The sequence below is a fragment of the Diprion similis genome, chromosome 12, assembly GCF_021155765.1.
Source record: "Diprion similis isolate iyDipSimi1 chromosome 12, iyDipSimi1.1, whole genome shotgun sequence".
NCBI lineage: Eukaryota > Metazoa > Arthropoda > Insecta > Hymenoptera > Diprionidae > Diprion > Diprion similis.
The window spans coordinates 11,920,841-11,939,816 of record NC_060116.1 but is presented as its reverse complement, the minus strand read 5'-3'; the positions used below and the strand labels follow the sequence as shown (position 1 = coordinate 11,939,816).

At 44.0% G+C, this 18,976-nt stretch overlaps 2 protein-coding genes across 2 annotated transcripts; both read right to left on the bottom strand.

The window, feature by feature from the left end:
- Window positions 1-951: 951 nt before the first annotated feature.
- Window positions 952-4,190, bottom strand: LOC124412821 (histidine-rich glycoprotein-like). Its single transcript, XM_046892967.1, has 3 exons — window positions 4,121-4,190; window positions 2,586-2,928; window positions 952-1,338 (listed from the first exon to the last, which is right to left on the bottom strand). The coding sequence occupies exons 1-3, from the start codon at window positions 4,130-4,132 to the stop codon at window positions 1,019-1,021; spliced, it is 675 nt and encodes a 224-aa protein (XP_046748923.1). The 5' UTR covers window positions 4,133-4,190; the 3' UTR covers window positions 952-1,018.
- An 11,858-nt stretch (window positions 4,191-16,048) lies between these two features.
- Window positions 16,049-17,445, bottom strand: LOC124412824 (kininogen-1-like). The gene is made up of 3 exons (XM_046892970.1): window positions 17,384-17,445; window positions 16,459-16,699; window positions 16,049-16,345 (listed from the first exon to the last, which is right to left on the bottom strand). Exons 1-3 carry the CDS (start codon window positions 17,393-17,395, stop codon window positions 16,125-16,127), a joined length of 474 nt encoding a protein of 157 aa, XP_046748926.1. The 5' UTR covers window positions 17,396-17,445; the 3' UTR covers window positions 16,049-16,124.
- Window positions 17,446-18,976: the final 1,531 nt, after the last annotated feature.

Below are 18,976 nucleotides of genomic sequence, written 5' to 3'. Positions count from 1 at the left end.
CCAAACTTGAGAGACGAGATTCGCGACTTGACTTGATATGTGCAATATTTTTTTAACCACATCTCATTTTCCACGCAAGACTGCAATACATGCACGATTATTCCGCGTTTTATTACCATCCAGAGATGTCGATAACCGTGGATTTACCGCGAGTAGATCGAGCTGTTGATCTCATTTTTAAATTAAAACGTCTCCCCGCAAGATTGCCTGCCGATGAAAGTAATGATTGAAATCCAATATTCCCCTCATATTCTTTCATTCTTATTTAATCACTTTATTCGCCGAGGTATATGTACGAGATGGTATATAATATGTATGTACATAGGTATAGAAAGGTGTGTGGGTATTGGCAGGCACAATATTGCTCGCGGTTGGTAGAGCTTTTATTCATCGTTCCTCGGGACGACGGGTTCTTGAATTTGTCAATAAGCTGCTTAATTATATCTACGGAAAAATACAGCAGCTTTTTACGATTCTCCGCTGAATCATAAACGCCGGAAGACTGTATTCACCCACTTTCAAGGTGTATTATAAAGTCAGGGAATACGGAAGTGCATCGATAATTCAACGAGCCGTTAATTACGAGTCGCCGTGAAATTACTCCGGCAAACGTGCGCATAATACACGAACCTATGGCGTTTACATAATAATATATTATACTTGTATAATGCATCTAATGCTTTATTGGAAAATAGGTGTATATATACAAAACAACTACCTATTACATATATATAGTCACGATACACGCTAAATTGCACATCATTTTACAGGATATAATAATAGATATGTGTATAAAGATTAAGTTGATACAGTTAATTAATAACATCGCTAGAGTAAGTATAAAAGGCTTGTTATACGTATAAAACTTTGGTAAACTTAAGGCAGGCAGCAACAAACGTCAATTATAATAAACTAACGCTTCTCGCTGTATTGATAATGCTTTAAAAATAATTAAACGATCCAGGTACATGTGTGTTTCGGTGTTCAAAGCCGCCGACGACGCTTTCAGCGGTTTCTCTCAGGGATATCCCGCGGCACCGAGACCGGAAGTGTGCACCTCCTGACTCGGGAACACCGCGTATTCCTGGAGCTGGTGCTCCTCGTGGACCGGCGTTGCGTGACCCAGGTCCAGGTTATGATGCTCTTCCCGAGCCCCGTGAACCCCGTGAACCTCGTGAACCTCGTGAGCCCCCTGACCGCCGTAAACTCCGCTGGAGTGATCGTTACTTCCGGAATTGTGGACAACCGCGTGAAAACCGTCCTTGTCCGCGTGGTACTTCACAGTCCTGATGTTGCCGCCGGGTTCGTGGATGCTGTACTCGCCTTTTACCGTTTTACCTGCAATAATACGTGATTTCGGGTTTACAGAGGAACGTGAATACGCACTAATAATATTATATTACACGGAATTGCGTTTCGGTGTACAAGCAGTTGTTGCGGTGAAATTCTTTGTGGATTTGGCTAGATCATAAGAAGGATTATTTTTAACAACAGAGTGAGTCTTTTTTTATCACATATTGTATTCGTATGTGTTAATAAATTTGCGAAGCGGTCAATTTTCTATCGGCTGCTTATCTCAATTGAATAACGAGTGACAAGCAGCCCCGTTTATCCGATTGCGAAACGAAGTATTGTTTTGGACGGTGAAATGGACAGGTGCTGGGAAAAACTGGAAAACGATAGAAAAAAACTTGCGTGTATGTTCGGTTGTGGGTGAGTGATTATACCGTTTGACAGCTAGCTGCACGAACGTTCGCGTAATTTGTTTAGACGCGAATTTTGTGAATTAATAAAATTGTAAAATGAAAACGTGAATGTTGTATAATTATCTGTATAAAACATATAAGCTGGCAGGTTTTTTCTACAACAATTATACTGTGTATTGTATTAACGACGTTCATTGGAATTACACTATGCCGTGTAAAAAAACTTTTTGGAAACGACGTTAATCGTGAGTTTAATAATTTGAAGTTTTTTTTTGTTTTAATTACTAACTTAAATTTTATTTTTAGTTTTCTAAAACCACGTGTATAGTAGCTTAGTCGCCGTTTTGTTCTACGGAAAAGTCGATAGCGTCGCGTGATTAATCAGTGTTTAGATTCTTTTGTGGTTTTTAAACTCAAGCTACTGTGTATGTACGTATACATAAAACAGTATACATAGCGCGAACCGTAAATAGGCGATCAATTTGTCAGGTTTCCGCCAAGAGAATTTTACGCACACGGACAGGCGGTGGTATTAGTTAATAATCCTTGATTTTCACGCTGGAATTAGGTATACATCGAAACGAATTTTCATTCAAAACTCTTGACATTTTAATCAACCCAAAAACGTCTCCCCAAATTTAATCAACACGTACAACTGTCTCGCACTTCACACAACGCCCTTCGTATACGCGTATGTATAATAATTTCCGTCAAATTATCCAAATGTTTAATTAATCAAATAACCACTCTTCTCAATCAAACCCTCAGGTTATACCCTACGGGTTTCGCAATATAATTGCAATTTCACTCCGTTCCTATATCCTCTACACGTGTGAGTGACAATGATAAAAAAAAATAAAAAATGTCGATTTTACGCACCGTCACGTGACTCCTTCTGCCCGTGGATATCCCCCGTGTGATGGTCCTCCACCCCGTAGGAGAATTCGTACTTAGGTTGAGCGACGTAGTCCAGGGTGTATCCGTGGTCCTGGTGGTGCTGCCCGTGGAGGTGGGCGTGCTCGTCGTGGTCGGGAACGTAGGGGACCTTGACCTCGTATACGGGGCCTTCGACGGGGCCGTGAAAGTGGGTGAACGACGTGGCGTGGCTATGGCTATGGCCGAAGGCAGAATGGGCATCGTGGAAGGGTCCTTCGTCGCCCACGTGACCCAGGGAGACGATTCCCGCCCTGGCGTTGGTCGCGAGGAGAGCGAAGAGGGCGAGCTGAGGGGGAGGAAGGGGGGATGGAATTAGAGAACTTTCGCTAAGCCGAGAGGGTTGTTTTTCCCATTTAATCAAATTGTTATTATTGCCAATTTCAATACGTTTCGCAGGATTTCGTACGAAAGAGTGCAATATCAAAAAGTTGAACGGTTCGTACCGAGTTTATACCAGCGACGGGGGCGAGGGTATTATTCTGCAAGTTGGAACAATAACAGTGAAGCAAAATTGCTCGAATAAACGGTAAATCATGCTGTTGCTACTGCTACTGCTGCTACTTCTACTGCTGCGACAGCGGCAAGATATAATTAGCATAAATACCGGCTTGCCAATACTGTAATATTATAACGCGAGCAGAAACGACTCGAGCGTTCTCGCCGAATTGGCGAGGGATGATTTTTCATCACGATTTATTCGTGAGTTCGCCTTGAAGGCGGCATCATCATACCTAACCTCGGCGTCGTGCAGGCAGTGCGTCGCTCTGCGAGCCGTAGTTAATGCTCATAATTGGCGCGATTATACGGTTTCTTAATTATGCCGTCCGTTCTAATCTACGTTTTATAACTTCACTTTGGTCGTTAGCATGCCGGCACGGGGGCTAGAAGGCGGGGAGGGACGACACGGGACGAACTTTTCACCGACTGCAAAACTACCCTCCGAGAGCCGATCGATGCGCGACGAGGGCTGCCGGTTTGCTTGGATCGAGAACTTGTTCGGGACGCGCGTGGTGCGCGGTTCTTAACCGACGTGAGTATAGAATCACCCGAACTGTCTGCGAAAATATAACTCTGCTAAAGATACAATATTTATCGACCCGGTTATCGGACGTCGTACGTGACGCCGACACCCCTTATAAGGGTAGGTGTACGTGAGTAGGTACTCCCAGCTGCACGCTCTGAGCCTTCTTACATTTACACCCTCTGTTCGAGGTATATAATATTGACGCGTTGTACGAGTAGGTGTCCTATAGGAGAAGTGAAAACCGCATCATTCACGCACAAATGAGCACCCGATATTTTTTTTATATTTTCAGTCACCAGATTTGATCTCGAAGAGTCACTTTTAAATTTACCGTATCATTCGTTTTATTTCTTTTTCTTGTTGTATATACATATATGTATAATATCTTTTGCACGATTTGAAAAAATAAGAAAAGAAACAAGTTAATAAAAAAAATGTGAATTTTATTTTCTACCTTATAGACCATTTCTTCGGTGTATCACAATGTTACGAGGCGGTCAAATGCTAACTGCAACTTTCCAGCGTATCTCGGTGCTTTTATACCACGGCAAACGTTTGTACTCTCTTCATTCGCTGCATGTCGTTGTGCGCGTAAGACAGGTGCAGAAACATGCGTCGCGTTTTCACGATCTTCCGTCTCTCCGGGAGCCAGACAGCCAGCCGGGGTACATCCCACTCCTCATTCTGCCCAGGCTTGTACAGCCGTGAAGATTAATACGGATACCCGTTATGTATGTATGTATGCATGTATCTACATACGTATATACCTATATACACATACAGTATACACAGGTTCTTGTAAATTAATTACCCTTGTCTCGATGTAACAATTTCAGTCATGTGTCTTGTTGTTAGTCAATGTCCAGGTAGTCCATATTATTACGCCACCCTCTGTGTCTGTTATTTACATTTAATGGAGGCTTGTATAACATGTTATACGTACATAATGTTATAACGTTTACCTCATTAAGCTGCGGTTATTTTCACCGCTTAATCGTGGGTGTGTGGTCGCAAAAGAGAGCAAAAGTTTATAGGAAGTTGGAAGAGATTGTGTTTTATTTAGCTTTTTTGTTTTTGTATATACGTGATTCGAGTCGATAAAACATGTACGGGAAATCGAACCCCTCGTGACTCTCGACCATGTGTAATTATCGCTTGTTTACGCGTTTTACACAATAATTACACCCTCTGCAATGGCTTGTTATAATGACAACATTCCCTTCTTCCGTTACGTGGATGACAATGATATTACCCGAAATAATCGGCTTTATTTAAACCTGTTCAACGCGACCAACCCTTCGAAGACAATTAAATTTCACCCTGTTTCAAAGTAAACCGATAACATCGCCCAATTTTCGTGTAATCTTCAACGGAAGGGTGTATGTATGTATAATATTAAGAATAATAATAACCACAATAACAATAATAATTATTCTTTTAACACCAAAGAGCGGTATTTACAGATATCGGAATAATCTGTCGCTGGATTGAAACGTTGGTTCTTCGATTGTTTACAAAAATTGATTGATGATGTAATAAGCGATATTGTAGCCATAGTCGTAATGTAAAACATCAATATATATGTAAGCAGATATCAACGTCGCTTATCCGGGTGAAAATGGAAGATATGTTTGATAGTTCGCGTTACATCACGTCGTCTTGATCACACGCTCGTGGGATATTGGTGTCAGAAATAAGCCGTTCACCCTGCGGTTCCATCAACGATTTGACGCTAGATAAATAGTTTCGATATGTGTTCATTGCGATAGCGGTGATCCTGTAAGGGCGCGGCGTGGTCGTAGCGATTTTTTATACGATCCTCATTGCCCAGCTCGTAAATTCAAGTACTGCAGATCGCATTTGCGGTGAAATTTGTTGAACCGTAGCGTTGAAGCGTGGTGAAAATTTTCCGGTACCGTGCGGATATTTAATTAGGTACTACATAGGTCTGGTAATTGTCAAAAGTTGAATAAGAAAATAAAATTAAGGTAACCAGTGTTGCGGGTGTAATAAAAAAACAAAGAAAAAGGGTAAAAAAGAATAAAATAAGGCTGCGTTGAAACAGTGGGCGGTAAAATGTGTAATATTCGTGAAACTTGAAAATGTTACGTGATGTAGCAATTATTATTCGCTCTCGTTCGATGGAGGAACTTTTACTTTTTAACGCGTGCATAATGGGCACTTCCCGTGCTCGAAGCTGACGCGTTGAATTTGTTTCAACGTGTTTTCAACTCACGGAGAAAACACGCTGATGTTTGCATTTGGTTTCACTGCATACATACTCAAGCTTTGAATGCATAAAGTGCAAACTGACCGACCCTGTTCCGCTTCCTTGAGTAGTAGTATAACGCAGAATGCAGACGCGCTTGTTTTTCGCTTCTTATTTGCCTTGGAAATTGAGGTTTTCTTTTCAAAAGAAGAAATCAGTTTTTCTCCAATCTGCATCCTTGTGGATGAGAAATAAGCACGGCCTTCTACACAGCGAGATTGAGATCTGATATAGCTGGAAAAAAGAAACTGGAAGACTCGGTTCCTGATCAACCGCACGCTTCGATCCTCTTTCAAAAATTTTTTTTGCACCCTTACTGTTCCTTTCTTCTGTTCATACGAAAGAAAATTCCTTGATTTCTGACCTAACGTCATTCCGAGACCATTGTTGTCGGGACCCTGGAATTTTCGGAGCGTGTTTCGGAAGCTCGGATTCTCCGCGCGACTAGAGTACGGAACAGCTGCTGTGTGGATATGTACATACGTTGCCACATGTGGGTCTAAGGTATTCGGGTTCCAAAGCCGCGGAAATATTTATTTTACACCCCAAAAAATTTACACCTTATGCCTAACACGATCTCAACTTCTGACAGAACCGCCGATACGCACCGCGTTTTAGCTAGCTAGCTTTAAGTTACGAGGAGAAGCTGCAAACGCGTAAATAATGGAAGGCGCAAAGTCCCAGCGATTCTGAAACCGAAGCGCGAGGGGCGCCGAAGCTCGGCCACGGAACCACCCGCACCTGATTTAGGAAAGTCTCGAGACCACTTCCGGCGTCGAGTCAGTATTTACAGTTCCGGGACACGCTTCGGTACCGCCCTACAAATACCCTCCTTACGTTCAACAGTCACGGCGAGCTTTTCCCTTAACGGTAGGTATACGACTGCCAGATATCCGCCCCTTTCTTTGCCTGCGTGTGTACGGGCAGCCTTTCCCATTCAACGGCCGGTCTGTAAGCGCACGATTTTCCTTAACAATAACGGAGAATGCGTATCGTTCATGGGAAAATCTTGTACGTATATAACAGAACAGCAACGACCCCGGAGAGGAAGAAAAAACGGGAAAGAAACGAGAAAAGAAGAAGAAGAAGAAGAAGAAAGTCGCTCGGTGAGATATTTTTAGAATTCGAAGGAATGATGTTTGATTTTTATTAACCTACATCGTTATTTCGTGTCAAATATCGCTAATGCGAAATTCGATTCTAATTTCTCCCCGGTATTAAGAGCTGTGATAGGTAGAATATCGACATTCATCCAATAAGTCAACAGCCTCGCGTCCTAATATACGAAAGAAATCCGCCGACTCTCCTTGCATGATGGAAGAAAATTTACGACACGCTTTTGGGCACGCGTGTATTCACTTTTACACCGTTTCGTAGTCACTACTGGATGACCGCTTCGCGAAGTCCCCTTGTTTCGCGCCTTACATTCTACGCAGTTTCTAATTCCACTTTCGACAAACTCCTACGATCCGCTATGTACTCGTCATGTTTTTTACGGTCGTAAAACATGGAATGAAAAGATCTCTTCATTTGGTCAATGCGCAGTACTTATTGAACGGAATACTCACGCGGGAAAATAACTCAGGATTGTCAGTAAAGGAAGCCTTCATTGAAACGGTTGTCACTCGATCGATACCAATTGCTAAAAACTATTCTCGTTCTTTGGTTCGTTGAAACTACGACAATTCTCACGACCCGAGATACAGAGAAGAAAGAATATCTCTTTGTTTTGTCTTTGACAAGTGACACACCGTGTAATAATGAGGACTCATTTCGTTCTTTTACGAGGTGTGGAAGGAGGAAGTAAAACCAATTAACGATAAGGTGAAAACTCTTGTTGAGTAACGGCGGAAGGTTCTCTTTTAATTTATATACAGCGGTGGTCGAAAATATGCGAATTAAAATTTACAACTCTAAGTTTGCCGGAAACCATACGAACGAATTTTCTCCGAATTTGTTTTCAGCATCACATCATTACGAACGGCCTTTGGTAGTGAAAATCGCTCTTCTTTCCGCAGTAAAGGAGGGTAATAAAATAGATATTAAAGAGAGATTATTCGCGAGTGCTGAATAGGGTTATAAACGATCAAAAACACGCCAATTAAGAAGGGCTCGAGTTCTTTCGAACGTCAATTCGTGCCCGAAAAGCAGAAATATAAAAGAGGAAACTGGAAAGCAGGCTTAGGAAAAGAGATCGCAAAGGGCAATTTAAGTCCAGGTTATACATTGAGAGACATTTTTATTTGGCTGACAGAAAAGGAAAAAAAAAAATAAAAAAAAAATAGACCGTGATCATCTGTTCGGGCAATGAAAAAATTCCCATAAAGTATATATGGACATTATAGGTATGACTATCCCGCTCTTATTCCCGGGACAAAACTCGGGGTGATATTGGCTCGTAAAGCGATGATGCTCTGATCGTTTTGCAGCGGATCGAAGAACTCGAGAATATTTGACGATCACGTGTATACCATAATCCATATACCATATCCATGTGTATTGGAAGTTAAAATCAGGTCAAAGCCATTCGCCGTGTACGTCAAATATCCGTATAAATGAAGAGAGAAGAGTGAGAAGAAAAAACTTGAGGGAAGGTAAAACAGATTCATGTTTATTGTTCGTAGGGTTAAAATGAAGAATAAGTCTCATTGGAACCCGAAATATCCGGTAATGCGTAAAGGGGATTCGGTGATAAAAAACGAAAGAAATAAATGTGCGTGTGTGTGGGGAGGGGGAGGGGGCGAGCCGAGAGAATAAACTCAGTTAATTCGAAGAAAAAACCGGTGATAAAAATGGTCCGTTAAAGAGATCGCAAGGATCAATTACAGTGATCTCCCCGCCGTTGACTGCAGGCTGACGTCAAAATACGAGAATTTCCTCACTGGCCTAAAAACGAGCCTCGCGAGCAACGCGAAACCGAGATTTAATCTACTCTCGCGGAAGTTTGAATCGCGGCGCGGGGGCAGATTTAGATGCTGAGACTGCAGGGCGCTCTTCCGGTCGGGGCTCAATGGAACGTAAAATCGATCACGTCCTTGAGCGGCTGATCGACAAGATCGACAAGATTCCACGCCTCGCGCCGTTTCCCTTTCACGGACTTTGAATGCAATCAAAGTTCAAGATCCCGGTCAGCCTGCCGCTCTTGTTACACTCGGCTGCTGTCCGTGACGATTCGCTTTCACCTCGTGGCCGGACCGCGATTTCCGATGGAGGGGGAAGTGGAGATTTGCCTGGTTAACCGGAATCGGAAGGAAGAAAGGAAGTCGCGCTGCGTTTGCTCGCCGCCTCTCCTCACTTCCGAGTCGACATTACGTAAGGCCGCAAGTTTGCGGGGCGAAAGGACGACCGGAAAAACAAAAAAGTTGCGGAAAACACGGACGGGACTAAATTTGATTACCGGATACTTCCATTCCTTTTTAATTCCGGCGAACCGACGCCCCCCTCCCTCTTTCTCTCTTTCTTTCACTCTCTTTCGCTCTCTCTCTCTGTTTTTCATACATACATACGTCTATACGTGCCTCTATACTCACCCACTCTAGCTTCGATAGTACTCGAAAATAAGATAATTTCAGCGAAAATATATAGCGACTGCAGCCGCACGCAAACAGAATAAAAGTTTCGACCGCTTATACTAGCTAGGCGAGGGTATTTTCGACCCGGCTACAACCGGCAAACGATCTGACAACTTTTTCTTTCTCCTCCAAGTTTTTGTGTTATATCCTACATCGCGTTATCTTTTATCGCTTTTGCGGCAGCTGGTGTATTATTCCGAGGAAATTTTTTTTTTTCTTTTTTCTTTCGACCAAGGCAAGAATCTTCCAATGAAATTCTGCGGTCATTTATGCAGAGACACTTGCGATCTAACCATTAATATGCATTAACCGATATCAATAATCAAAGTGACAGTCACTTTGGAGACAGGGTTTGAATTTAATTTCGATAACCTGCGGCGGGACATCGTCTAATAGAATTTTCCGGGATTTGGACCCTTACCGGAAAATGGAACCAGTCGATGTAATCTGATATTTGGGAATAGTTCTAACCATCCGGTATTTCGAACCCCACTTGCAGCCGTTTCCAAATATGCCCGATGTAGCTATACGACAAGGCGAGGCACGCGAACCTGAGCAGCAACTGCGATGTGGATGAAATTCGCTTTCGCGAGTGGATGAAAACCGTGTCGATAAACTTGGCAAACTTGGAACAACTTCGGGCGAAGTAGGTATCCTTAATTGAATGAAACCTACTGCCTTCGACGGGCAGCTCGCGTTACATTACATAAACTGCGGGGCATCTTATCAGGCCGGCACGAAGCTGGTACTTATGCTTTCCAGATTAATATTATACGTACCGTAGAGAGACGAGAGGTTTCGCGCTTTCCAATAATATTGCTGTGAAAAATGTTTCACCGCTACTTATATCAGACGTCGCGCGTCGTTTCGCTCGTTATACAGAATCCAGGAAGCAGAGCGGCCGGATTAATGTCACCGGAAGTTAGCCCCAATGTCATGATAAAAATCGAACTAATTCCGGCGGACAGTTTGCCCATCTGCACCACCGTCGAGACTGACGATTCTATCACCTCCGTCAGTCGGTGTCCAATAACGAGAGATGGAAGACCGCTGGTCAAACGTACGAGGGTCGTTAATAAGCGACGTAAGACGAGCTCACCCCCTTCGCGGACCGCTGCGAATTCACCCCTTCCTTCGGGCTTCTTCCCTCTTTCTAATTTCCTCTCGCGCAGCCCAGCGTCGAACGGTTGGAAAAAAGCTGGAAGAACTCTGCAAGAACGTAACTTTTTAACGCATATACCGTGTACACATATAACCGCAAAGTTAAACTCATTACGGAGAGATAAGCCCTTCTTCCTTTACCGCAAAGCTTGTTACCGGAAAATTTTATAAATACCTACTCCTAATCTACAGAGTAACCACGACGAGTGTAGCTCCCGGGACGACGCGACTAAAAGGGGTTACAGTAAGTCTGGAAAAATTGAGTCCCCTTCGTCGTTGCGAAACCTCGCTTCCGGTCCCTTCGGGCAAGCCTTTCGGTGGACAGGGACTACCGGGTCAGGGGTGAGATTTCTTAAGATTGCGTCGACCCTCCGCTCCTCCTAGACGGACGTAGAACGCGGCTGTATTCGCTAGGCTGCATACCAGTCGACGGACGCTCGTAGACGAGGTTGCCGGGGCCGGACCGTGTGCCTCTGTAATTTAATATCCGAACCTCCGAATGGGCCCGGGGGTGCGCGCCTCGAGCGTACAAACTGCCCCTTAGTAGTTTGGATCTCTGGACGGGAGTGGGTAGGGGTAGGCATAATATCCCCTTCTGATATATAGGGTGTCTTCAATTAAGTTAGTAGGGCGGTCTAATGAATGGCGCGTATGCGAACGTCTGAGGTTGGGGAGCCGCTCAATTTTGGCTCGCGGCTTGGGTAGGTCAGACTGGGCGATAAAGCCGGTCGTAACCGGGGGACAAGAGCTGCCTTTTACGGTCTTGTTTAGGGCTTCTTTATTTTGTTTTTCGTTACCCGCTACTCGTTTTCTCCTATTTTCTTCGCCTCTATTTTTACCTCATCCGCTACTCTTTTTTTCTTTTTTTTTTCTTCTTCTTCTTCTTTACTTTTTTTCATCACGGCAGCAGCCAGTCCTGCAGTGGTCTTTCAGTTTTAGCCTTACGAGAAAAGTTGAATTTTGCTTAGTTCCGGTACCGTACTTAGGTCCTGAACACTATCCGGGTCAAATGTCCCGCGCCGTTTGACAACGTGGTTCTATTACGAAAATTATTATCGTCCCGAAAGAAAATTCAGGCTAATTAACATCTGCTTGAATTCTTTTTACTCGCACAGCCATTGCTGATGCGGAACTAGTGAAATCATTGAGTCGATCTTGAAAATCTGCGTTTTCACTTTTTACCACTGCGATTCACGTCGAGGGATTGCAATGACGGTAATTGGTAATGAAAAATTTAGTCGAGTTATCGAATAGACGAGGATATCTAATCTAGCCTTAGGAAGTTGAAGTAATTTTCTTAGCGAAAAGCTCGCGTTACCCAAGATTTCAGACACATGAATTAGAGAGGCAATTTCAACCTTAGTTGAGTCTGCACAAGTTGAACTTGTCTCGCACTGTAACAACTCCGTAAATGATCTACGATTGAGATACCCGGATATCCTGAACCGGACTCCAGAGTCAGAAAACCACATAAGTATCTAAATGAGGCGGATAGAATTTACCGGAGCATCTCAAAATTCTATATCATTAGCGATGATAGAGTTTTTTAGACCGTTGAATGAAACGTTTCACATCGTACGGAGCAACAAAGTTACAACAATTCAAGAAATTGTATTCAAACATGCAATTCGTTGATTGTGTTGAACATCATTCAGATAAACAGAGTACGGCACGTATTACAATATTCGTGCGGCTTTCGAGTGTTGATGCACCAGACGGCGGTTCCATTTTTGGTCACAGCATGTATAAAAATGAATTTAAGTTAGCATTTTTATTACCCCAGATGTAAGCATGGGAATTATAAATTCCCGTCACATTACTTCCACGCTTTCTTTAGTCTCTGTATTGCCATTCCGCTTTTCTCTCTCTCTCTCTCTCGACACGTGCTTCTCCGCCCACAGCTATATACGAATCGACATGCCCGACGCGTTTACTCAGGCCAGTTGACCCACAATCCGTGCAGTATGATGGGCACAGTACGTTATGCACACAAGTAAACAGTTTCGTTTGAATTGGCCACATTGTGTCAATCGGAAGCTGCAGAGATGCTCAGTCGATGATACGGGGATCGGCGCATTGCGCATGAGCGGGGACTCTCGTAGTACAAACACCTTGACAACTGTGTGCCGGACTAACGGTTGGATACCTGTGTCCACGAAAGACCTCCAGGGCGAAGGGAGCATCCGCTCAAAATCGCTATAGGAGTTCTCCTGATTGGCCGTCTGTCGGTAATTCGACTTCTTACGGTTAACGTAAGCTACGAGGGTAGCCCGAGACCACGCCTGTTGGAAGGCCATGGATCGTGACACACGGCAAGTTCCTTAGTCGAGATTGAACCTCTCCGTTTAAAGTATAAAACGGGAGAAATTTCTTACCGTCCACCGATTCCCAGCACACTTGCCATTTTATGGAGAGCTGTGCGCGGAGCACGTATCGATATGTATAACGCTGGAAGGCTATAGGTGTTGAGACGTATACGAGAGCTGGAAACTCGGTATCGAAGTACCATTGTTGTCGAATATCGTTGGGAGAAAAGTTCGGCGATATTCGAAACGGTCTTTGAGCTATTGTGACCCGCGTGTCGAGGGTGCAACGAAGAAGACGTTGCCGCCATTAAATTTACGACCCCGCGACTTGGGGCCAACCGGAAAGTGACAATCTTGAAGCGATTCAGCCATGCTCGCGTTCCTCAATATCAAACCGTCTCGCTCCTCACAAACCGGATTAGTCCTGTCACGAACGGCGCCTTTTCTCGGAAGTTGCTGTTCCCGTTATGGTCCCGCAGCTTCCGGTCTGGTTGGACAATCTCTCGATCAAGATCGAACAATTAGAGCCACAGGATTACGGGGATTCGGACATGGTATATAAACCTCTCTGACATTCGAGTCTTTTCTGGAACTTTCGAATGCGTATGAATTCAGTTTCGACGAATGAAAGGACCAAGCGAATCGTGCATGCTCGTCATCGCAAGAAGGGTGCAGATATGCGGGGTTTGCGCGACGCAACGTCACGCGTTGAGAGGAAGTGCCGTGGAGGGTGGAAACCGAAATGCTAGGTGATTGATGCGGCTTTCACCCTTGCGACTTCCAGCCTCCTCCACGTTTCCGACAAGGAGTTCGACTCTCTGAAGAAAATTTTGGCACAGCGATGGCTTGTGAAGCCTTCGTTAAATCGTACGGAGACGGTGAATTCCGATCCTGCAGTCCCGTACGCGACCCCACGTGCAGGCAGAGCCGGTGACGTAACAGGCGGAAAATGGCTCCGAAGCTTCGGGAAAGGTGTCAAAGTCGCTCAGGTCGATCTGGATGAAATTTACAACGTAGACTCGAGTCTGGCCTTTCATGTTCCACACCCGGTAGGTGTATGTATGTGTAAAATAGAAGAGAGGAACTCGCTCGGAATCTCATCGTCTCGCATTGCGCGAACCGCGAACCGCGAATCCCCGAGGCTCTTGGAATTGAATTTTCCGCATTTTTTATCCGTGTTTTTACCCTCGATCTACATCCGGAAAGCGAAGAGAAACACTGGCGGCGGGGTGGCTTGAGTATGGATGGAGAAAACCTGTCATAAAGTGACAAATTATCGGCGTTAGGGTAGCTTTGAGAACACGTGAACTGTGATCTTGGTTTTTGAATATTGCTGACTACGCAAGCTCACACACCAACACGCGTAACGCGGGGGACACTGGCTGCGGACAGCTGAGGTGGATAAATGGGCCTGCAGTGAGTGAAAACGCAACATATGCCGCGGGCCCTTACGCCCTGCCGTCTTTCCTTAACCCAACTCGGAGATTAAATTCACTCGCGTGGCTCGTAATCCAGGATTTTTCCTACGAGCCGCTTGTAAAAGGCTTTAATATGCCAATCAATCACTCTTTTGACTGATATTAGACGAGCGCCGGTAGCACGAGCATCAATCTCTGATTACCTACCCTTCGCTGCTCACGCAGACTAATTTTATTTATTCCTTCCTTGTTGATTGTACTGTACATACATAGCGTATACCTATACAGGTGTGTACATTGTACACGTATAGTAATGTATTTACTCGCAACCTGCGGAGAGAGATTCCCGGAAGGCCTTTGTTCAAACACCGTCAGGCTCTTACTCTCCGAAAAATATTATACCCGCGGGAAAACAAATATTAATTGCTTAGAACTCGCTCGAACACGCGCTTTCGAGCCATTCGGAGATAGCATAGCGTAAAAGATCTTTTGCCAATTTGTATAGATCACGTAAATCTATAAGGTATAGTAAGTAAAAGTGGGTAGGCAACACTCGATAAGCCGCTTCTGAATATAAATCCTCTTATTTGTCATTTGGATTACCGAACGTGAATTAATCAGAACACTTGTAGCATGGCAGTTAGAATAACACGAAAAAGGAATTAGCGAGCGTTTTGTTTCAATTTTATTCACGCTAATTGTATTCGGTCAACGTACGAAAACGTTTAATATATACATTGTACATGAATATAAGCGGGTTGAGACCACGTCACGTGAAGGCTCATTTATTTTCCTGCTAATTTCACGGACTTGACTGTTTGTCAGTTAGTTGTACGGCATGAGGTATATTATTTTCGAAGCCATTAGCGGGGCGCGGGCTCTTTCAATTAGGGCTTCGGGGAAAACCGGAGAATACGGAAAATTCAAACTTGCCCGCAAGACATTGCCGTTGATTCCGCTTCCGCAGGTTTTGGCTCTTGATTTTCGTATATTATATATGTATATATCCGGGCTGGTGAATGGAGGCGGTTTATTATCGCTTACCGCCGGGGTGAAGAATGAAAAGTGAAAGAGAGAAAGAAAGAGAAAGAGAGAAAAAAAACAATCAAAATGATCAAACCTCCGCACCCCAACGGAGCCTGAAAATATCGTTGGAAATTATATTATGAAGTAATTACATCATATTTTATGAGCTCGTTTCGCGGGGATATCTGCGGTCAGCGCTGCTATACTGCACCAGGGGTGAAAAATTTGTTGGAATAATATTTTTCTTCAATTTCGAAAATTACGTGAGCATATTTTTCCGGTTTTTTTTTTCTCCTCTACGGCTCTTAAAATTGGCTTGAAATCTTCGAACACAATATTATACTACGACTCGGATACCAATCAATTAACTCAACATTTTTACATGTATTATTTCGAACCCCACTCAAGGTACGATTGTCAGGAGAAATTAATCGATATCTAAGAGTATTTCCGATGGCACTCAAACACGAAACGTTATTCTTCCTAACACATCGTGGAAAGTCTTTCATCATGTTGAAATTCCGGCAAGTTCGACTGTCGACAAACCGCGAGCGATCCTTTTATCTCGCACCAGTTCGTCCGCGTGTTTTTTCCGCTAACGGAGGTAAGAATAAAAACTCTTTTGCATTTGGAGGGGTGAAAATAATTTATTAACGTCTCAAGGGGATAAGTTTCTTATCACAGTTCCGTTGCCGTTCAATTTCGATCAGTGATGCCCATGGCCATGGCCGTGGCCGTGTTCATGTCCGTGTCCGTGTCCGTGTCCGTGCCCATGTCCGTGTCCACCGTAAGTCCCTCCGGAGTGGTCGTTGCCACCGCTGTTGTGGACAATGGCGTGGAATCCACCGTGGTGATCGGCATGGTACTTGACTGTCCTGACGTTGCCACCCGGCTCGTGGAGGGTGTATTCACCGGCCACGTCCTTGCCTGGACATGGAGCAATAGGGTGATGATGATGATGACGATGACGATAAATTAGATCGATGGTAACGGGGATCGTTCTCCCCTGAAAAGCGAGGAACGTCAAAATGTCGTCTTACCGTCTCGGTGCTCCTTCTGCCCGTGGAAATCCTTGGTGTGGTGGTCCTCGACTCCGTAGGCAAACTCGTACTTCGGATGAGCCTTGAAGTCGTGGTCTTCGTGGCCGTGCTTGTCCTTCCAGACGACTTCCACACCCTCGCCTTCCACCGGCCCGTGGAAATGCTGGAAGGAGTGAGCCTTGTGGGCCGTCGTGCATCGAGTCATGACACCCAACGTCAACACTGTAAGCAGGGGGACCAGCTGTGGGGACGAGAACGTTTGTTAGGTTAGAAGGACCGGAGCTTTTTCCACCAATTTTTCCTAGCGATGAGTAATTCTTGTCATTAATTCCCGTCGGAATTGATCGACGCTTTCGTTCTAATTAAGTATCCGGCGGTGAAAAGGTGAACGTTGGCTAAGCCAGTTAGTTGAACAGTCGTGGTTGAGTGTTGGTCGAGGGGGCGAAAATTTGCTGTATTTTCTGTCAAAACGGACGCGCAAGCTCGCTACTTTAATTTAACGCTGCACCGGTGTGGTTTCGGTTAGCAACCCGTCATTAAGTCCGCCTGCTGAAGGATAATTTTGGTGTATGGCTGCAGTGTTTGTGTCTATGTATATATACATATATATATATGTTAATTCTTCCAGAGGTAGCTCAGTAGTTTCGTTTTGTTCTAATTATTTCCAAGAGACAATTAAATCCACCGTACGGGTTTCTTTTTCCGCGATTATTGAATTTGACACATCCGTTGATATATAAATGCACCGTTGGTGGGACAAAACTAAGGTTATTACAGACGGTAAGGAGAAATTCGTAACGAATTGAAAAACAGTTTAGCGACGATCACCCGGGAAAAACTGATTATAACTCTGATTTATTTTTTGGATTTGAAGCGACACTGATTTGTTGATTGCGTTGAAGAAATATCAAAGTAACTGTAGCACCTTAAACGCCATGTTTGCTGTATCAGACCGGTGAAGTGACTCTGTCAAAACTGATACTTGGACAAAAGTGCACCGGCGTTTATATAGTTTGAGAAATCGCGGACTCGATTTGTTTCAAACAATTACTGGACAAAATTTTTTTCCCTTTTTTCCTCTTTCTTACCTACAAGACTCTCACCCCAGTTTACATCAGGCGCGACCGCTTTTGTGCTACTAGGTTATTTAATCGACTTTAGATTTCAGCGCTGTTGTAACAGTATCGGTGATTATTCAACCTTTGGAACGGCTCCGGCGGACACCGGGTACCGAGGATGGAGAAAAAAATTACAGCGACGGCGGCGAATCAGTAGAGCATTACACTTACGGTAATTCATCCGATGTAGAAAAAACAAACAGTATAACCGATTTCACAAGGAAGGCGATCAGACGCGGACCGCTAGATATTATAATTACTTCGTACAGCACTTGGATAAGGTCTGAACGCTGTAACAGCCGCGCTGTCGTTCAAACTTGGAAAATTGATTTCTGCTGTGGTCATAATTTGCGAATCGTGCTTCGCCAAAACCGATAGTGCACTGTCAACGTTGAACCGCGAAATTGTAAAAATAATTATATGCGACAAAGTTTTCTCTCCTGATATCGTCGAAAAGGATGTTTTTTTTTTTTTTTGATTCATTTATTTATTTATTTTTTACAGATAAGTTGTCGTCAGTGTTATATCGTCTCGTAAAACCCTGCTTTTTTACGGTTCCGCAGTTCGTCGATAGAATCTATCGGATCTACTACCCTCGAAACGTGGATGTATAACATCTTGAGGAGCACGCGAACCGACTCTGGGAAAAGATATCCAGAAAAAAAATAAGTAAATAAAAAACAAGAAAAAAATTCCCCAACTCGAACTACAGACGAAATCAAACTTTTACGAGACTGGCTGCAGGAGGATCTGAAAATAGGCGAGAGATCCGAAAAAACTGCTCGGTCGATCTGGATGAAAAATCACCTTTATTGCTGGACGAAGAACCTTCGTTTTCCTCCCTCAGGTTGTCGGCGCTCTTGACGCTTTTACTGCTCTACGATTAGGCCCGCGCCGTTTATACGCCCGTAATTTAGCAAATTGAAGTTAACTACTAGCCGCGCAAAGCCTGGGCTACCTGTTGTGATAATTCACACGCGATCTTGCGTCGTCGGCGCCGGTGCAGCCTTGGCAATTCGCCGCATGTTTGTTACCCTTAAAATTTCAACGGGCTTCTCGTAAAACTCACAGAATTACTCGAACCTCCAGAATTTTCCACTTGGCTACTTCCACGGCTGATCTCGCGGTAAATCCTGCCTCTTTACCTCCGATATATTATCTCGATCTTGACATTATTCGCCTTTATGCTTTATATGTACCTATCAAGTATTTATATCGTTCAAACTACGGGAAACGTCCTGAAGACACGGATTGGGGATTATCTCCATTATTCGGAATTCCTTTCACCTGAACGAAGCGACAACATTTCTCGATACAATTTATTGAGTGGTTTCAAATATTCCTTATTTTCGGTTGTTTAATACTGAAAACTTATGGACGCTGATATGTTTTCTATAGTC